The sequence below is a fragment of the Nuphar pumila genome, chromosome 1 (genome assembly GCF_984573655.1).
Source record: "Nuphar pumila chromosome 1, dmNupPumi1.hap1.1, whole genome shotgun sequence".
Taxonomy (NCBI): domain Eukaryota; kingdom Viridiplantae; phylum Streptophyta; class Magnoliopsida; order Nymphaeales; family Nymphaeaceae; genus Nuphar; species Nuphar pumila.
Genome location: NC_143249.1, coordinates 44,894,905 through 44,900,878, shown reverse-complemented (window position 1 = coordinate 44,900,878; position 5,974 = coordinate 44,894,905). Strand labels below are relative to the sequence as shown.

General features: G+C 40.2%; 1 protein-coding gene across 1 annotated transcript; it reads right to left on the bottom strand.

Annotated features, from left to right (window-relative positions):
- Positions 1 to 1,060: 1,060 nt before the first annotated feature.
- LOC149848856 (uncharacterized) lies at positions 1,061 to 4,625 on the bottom strand. The gene is made up of 3 exons (XM_089997787.1): positions 3,777 to 4,625; positions 3,303 to 3,463; positions 1,061 to 3,215 (listed from the first exon to the last, which is right to left on the bottom strand). Exons 2-3 carry the CDS (start codon positions 3,457 to 3,459, stop codon positions 1,558 to 1,560), a joined length of 1,815 nt encoding a protein of 604 aa, XP_089853913.1. The 5' UTR covers positions 3,460 to 3,463; positions 3,777 to 4,625; the 3' UTR covers positions 1,061 to 1,557.
- Positions 4,626 to 5,974: the final 1,349 nt, after the last annotated feature.

Genomic DNA, 5,974 nt, shown 5'->3' with positions numbered 1-5,974 from the left:
GCTTGGTAGGATTATTTTCCAAACTCCACATAGACGAGGAGTAGCTGGGTATAGCTTGGTATGTACTGGGACATGTTTGGTCAAAATCTGGTAGTGGGCTGCCCTGTGGAACAGGACGGCTATGCTGGGACATATAACAAATCATACAATTGCAAAATCTGTTGGTCAGTACATCACCCGGTGCAGATGATGGAACGAGTGATCTAAAGCTTTTAGGGCCCGATTAGCATAAAAACCGTGATGGGATCAGGTGCAACTACATTGCACAAATGCATTGTGCCGCTTCACATTGCATTTGTAAAATGCGATTGCACCTGATCCAGACTCATAAAAATAAGGTCACCTACTCAAATGGTACCTTAGCACAGTGCCGAATAGGAACAACCCACCTGTTCACACCACACGCATTATTGACCCTTCCCATCTCAAGTTACATAGTCTTGAAGACAGGACCTTAATATCTTATGAGATTCATTGTCGTAGGTGGTTTTCACTTAATCTAACCTGGTAGATATGATCTACAAGATTCATTTAATTAAGATGGGGATTTTAATTGCCAAAATTGAACCTGTATGCGGGATAATGCGACGATTCAAAAATTCAATCCTAAAATTGAACCTTGAAAACGCAGTATTCCTTCAAGTGCATATGCATAGGAAAAAATCCAAGAAAAAGTAAATGATTATTCATCACCAGACAACCAATCTACATGCCAAAAATAGATTCAGAGGCTCCATAAACAAAGTTTCAGATATAGGTTGAGTTAGGTAAAGACAAACCACTGATCATCCCAAGAGTCAAGTATAACCTGACAAAATACAACTGGTAATCAGATGGGCCAATCTTTAACTCCAAAGAAACATTCACCTTCATTGCACAACTACCCAGATAGGTAGCCACGCAAGTCACCAGACCATGCATAAAAACACATATCTACATGGCAAGTGTGTAGATTGCAGCAACACATCTCAGAAAACGAGAACATGATGAATGGTTTTTCTTTCCATATATGGCATGAGGAGAGTTGTTGCACCACTAGGAAAATTGAACAAAGTATATACAAATTGATCCCCGATTTCATTGCTTGTATCAGGCAGTAAAATGGTTTCACATCAAACTTGATTGACTACAAGATTTCGACAAAAAAAGGATTACAGATGGGACAATAAGTGACAACCTTTCTTATTCTAAACTTGTGTACAAATAGACCGACAAAGGAGACAAAAACATAAATAATATGAGAAAAAAGAAAGGGACCTTTGCATACTCGTGTTTCTGAGTGATCAGCACGTCTTTCCCAACAGATACAATAGGACCCGTCAAAAGAGAGCAGTATCCTTCGAACTGGGTAATGGAAGACTGTTAATTCTACGACAGGACCCCACTCCATCTTGTCATTGCACAACAGGACACTGTTCCATCTTCTGCCATGGAAACAGGGCAAGTGTGCTCTTGCAATTATTCTCTAGCCTTGAAGTAATGTATTTGACCCAGAAGTGTGGTTGACAAAATGACAGGAGCAGGAACAGGACCATAATTCAATAATTCAATGTACACTTATTTGATTCTGGGACTGTCCCTCAGCGCCTCGTTACTCCAGGATTCATCACCAAAAACTTCCTTAATCATACTACATGTTGGCAGGATATCGGCATCTTTCCTAGAAACAGGAAAAAACCCAACATCCCAGATCTTTGAATCACAAGGTTGCTCCTGGAGGAAACCATGCCCAAACACATTACATGAATCCTTGTTTCCATACTCATTATTCATGCAACGGGCTTCGGCTATGTCAACTTCAGCCTTAGGAGTAGGATATGGGTGTGGCATAAGTGAGATATCAGCTGCACTGTGGAAGTCATTGCCATTATGGTAGCATTCGTATGACAGACACGAGTCATCTTGAACATCTTGATCATCTATGCATCTGCCATGGTTTGTTTCATCAAACTGATGACCCAAACCAGAACCAGCATCAAGCGACTCTGTAAAACTTTTTGGAGCATCAGGTTCTTCGGAAACATCTTCAAACAAAACCTCCACCTCCTCCACCCTTTTTTCATTCTCCATCATTACGCCCTCCTGATCCTCGTGCTGCTCCTCCTCCTCCTCCTCATCATCATCATCATCATCATCATCATCATCATCATCATCATCATCGTCATCATCATCATCATCTTCATTCTCATAGAGCTCGTTGGCAGCAGTGCAACCATCATGATCAACTGCTTCAGACTCCACAACAGAATCCTCATCCTCTTCTGACATGGCTAGCTCATGGTTATCACTTCCCTGCCACTCATCATTATCACTGTCAGCATCACACGTCTCCAACCGATTCTGCAGAGCTCTTCCACGGAGCATAAAGACATTGAAATAGTAACTGACTATCTCCCTCTTGGTCCTTGTGGGGAATGCTACAGAGAGTTCAGCCCAAAAGTTTTGGCCCAATGATACAGGGTTGGAATAGACAATTTCCTGGAAGAGGTGTTCCTCATCCACGCTCCATCGTCTTGCTACATCCTCTCCCATCTCATTAAACCCCAATTCCATTAATATGTTCTGCCCAAGAAGTAACTTCAGCTCTTCTCTCTCTTCTACTATGTGCTGTCTCACACATCTCACTGATCCTTGGTCCGGGCAGGTGCAGTTAACCCTACCACAACCAACACTTTTGTCGTGGTAAGCATCTGATTCCAAGTCAGGCATTCGGATTATACAAGACCCCATCATCCTCTGATTATCTTCCTCATCAACACCAATAATTCTAGGAAGTGAAGATGAAATTTCAGGATCAGTGGCCACAGCTGCAACCAAATTTTTTGAAGAGAGAGACGAGTTCAGGCACTGTAGCTCCCATGAAGGCACATATGCTTGATGATCAGGTCCAATTGCTACATGCTTCCGAGGGTAATAATCGATCAGCAGAAATTCAGGCTCCTCAACCTTTCCTAATACACCTCTCGAGCAATAATCTTGCAGATCACAAGAAGCCGATTCATCTATGGGTGAATCAGACCCAACGGTTTCCTCTCCACAAAAGACATTGGCCCATGACAATCTGCAATTACCTCCAGAAGCCTCAGTTTGTGACACACCAACCACATCAGAAGCACCATCATCCCCAAACTCCCCATCAGTTAAAACCTTAGTTTCACCAATGCTATGAGTTGGCAGTGTTTCAATGTCTTGACATTTTGAAGGCCATTTATCACCTTCAATAGGTTTTCAAATCAAACCAGGGTCAGTTCAAAAACAAAATTCAAAATCATTGTGCTGGTGAAACCACAGTCGTATTTTACCTGAACTGAATAGCTTATGAGGTAAATTAGTGCACGGAATGGTTTCTACAAACGTAGCAAGTTGTCTATTGTACACCAACTGTCCAGCAAGCTTCTTAGAAGCACATTGACATGGCTCATCATCACAAAATGGCCTTTTGTTTTGTGCGAACCACATACTTCTGCAAGGTAAATTACTAAGATAATAAATACAAGGCAACATAATCATCACAAAATGGAACTATGTTTCTAACAGGGATGTTTGACATTGTTAAAACACATGAGAAATAAACACCAGCTTAAAAAGTTCAAATCAAACAAGCTTTCGGTTCCAGAGTTTAAGTGAGCTAGACGAAGTTGCAAAACCACAACATGCTCAATGCAAAAACAAATGGGCAAAATCAGCAAAACACCCACAAAAGGAAACACACGTAATATCACTTAGAGAACAACAAAACACAAGTTAACAACGTCTAAAATAATAATCAAACTTACCTCGAAAGAGATGCTCAAGCAAGAACTCGCAGGAAACAGGCTAATCAGATAATTATGCGTGAAAACCTCAACGAAAATCAAGAAAGACGGTGCGTATGATGGTAATCAGAATTGACAAGAGAATAGTTATCAAACCCCCAAAACAATTTTTCCACAATCCAATAAAATTGAAAGATCGAATGAACACGAAGCCCCAGTACTCTTATACAAATCCAAGAAAGTTCACGAATAGTAACCAATTGAAAGAGTGGAAGGAGTAAACAAACGAAGAAATACAAAATTTTCTGCCGAATCAACTCAAGATCGAGAGCTAACTGCCGAGATCCCCAGAAACCCTAACCCTAGGTTTACAACCAAGGGAAACCAGTCAAATATCTACTAATCTAAAAATTAAAACAAAAATTAGACCCCAAGAAGGCGTAAATCACACAAAATACCGACCGATCGAAGGCGGATTCGAGAATCCCCAAATCCTAACCCTAGATCCCAAATACAGCGAGAAACCCCCAAATCGAAAACGGATCGACGGAGAAAACGGACAGAGATCGAACAGCCGTTGATAAGAAACACGAGATCTAGAGATTGTGAAGAGGAAGAGGGAGGGAACAAGAAACCCTAACCCTAACTAGTCGAATACGGAGAAGGAATAGGCGAAATCGGTATCAATCCAAAGAGGTGAAAGCCAGGAAATCGAAAAGGGGAGGGAGGAAGTGATAGAGAGAGGGGATTCGATGAGGGAGACCGATCGGATCTGACCTCCGATCGATCGAGGGGAAAAAATAAAGGGGAAAGGGGCTTTGTAATTTCGAAAAACTCGTAAAATCGAGGGATTAGATCATGCCGCCATCCGCAGAACCATTTTCACACGAGATTTCATTGACTGGATTTTATTCAAATTACCAACTTACCCTTATCACTTCCCAGGCCTAAACCCAAACGCTATTTTTTTTTTTCGAGATACGTAGTGGTGTAAGCCAAGTTTTGAAATATAGCCACAAATTAAGTTCGCTTGAGAATCTATATTTTTTAAAAATCGGTTTTTTTGTGTGTGAAAAAGTAAGGTATCTCCCCGTAAAAAACTGTATTATTTTAAAAATTGTAATTTTTTTTTTTTTTTTTGCATTTCTGACCCTCCAATGTGATCTATGTTTGGGTCAGTAGAAATCTGTATTTGGATCATGTAATTCCATGCAAGATTCATAAAATCATACTTTTTAAAGTAAGTTAATTTCTACTATTTTGACCATGCTCAACACATCCATAGGACCAGATTTAGTTAAAACAACCTATGAGTTCAAACTATAGTTGTCATATACTAGTACTGGTTAGTGTAGGAGTATGTATGAGATATGGAAATGGATACACAAGCCCTCAAAAGTTTCCGATAGATTTGGATTGAAAGATGTATTAAGACCTTGGTACTAGTTTCTAATAGACATTGATATGAGATTTTGGTACGGTCTGTCCGGCAAAATTTTGCTGGGTTTTGATGGGAATCTGGCCAAAAGACCGATCAGCACCAACCCGACTAGAGAGAGAGAGAACATTTATCATTCAACATTACCAAAATACATCCAACAGAATATTGGATGTACAAGTAGATCCAAACCCCGTCTCTACTATGTAATTTAAGAATCAGATACACATCAAACATAACCCGCTGACTTAGCCTTCCAAAATTGAAGGCTACGAGTTTTTCTTTCCAGGGACTAGAGGCACAGAGAAATCAATAGAGTACAAAACGTCTTTCTTTCCATCATATTCCAAATAACTTGGTTTCTTTGATGATGGAACGAGTTTTTGAAAATTAGATCTCTTCATTTATATTATAAGAACAATGACAGCATATACTAAAAATCAAAATATCACACAATTTCACCATGTATAACTATAGCAATGGGTCAACATCTTAATCTACATATAAAAGCAGAATGTTTTAAGAGTAACTAAATAAAAAAATAGAACAATCTCAAGCTAATTTTCTTTTTTGAGATTTACTCAGAGAAACTGCCTCAAATGCAGAGACCTATTTGCGCTGGCTCAGCATGCCGTACTATGGCCTTTGTCCATGTCGGCGTAAAACTCTGAGGGCTTACCCCTCGATCCCAAGGAGTCGTAAAAGCTTCGGCTTAGGCACGGGGATGACGCCCATGGGATTTGAACCTACACTGCATGCCCACTTAACAGTCTAGGCCCCA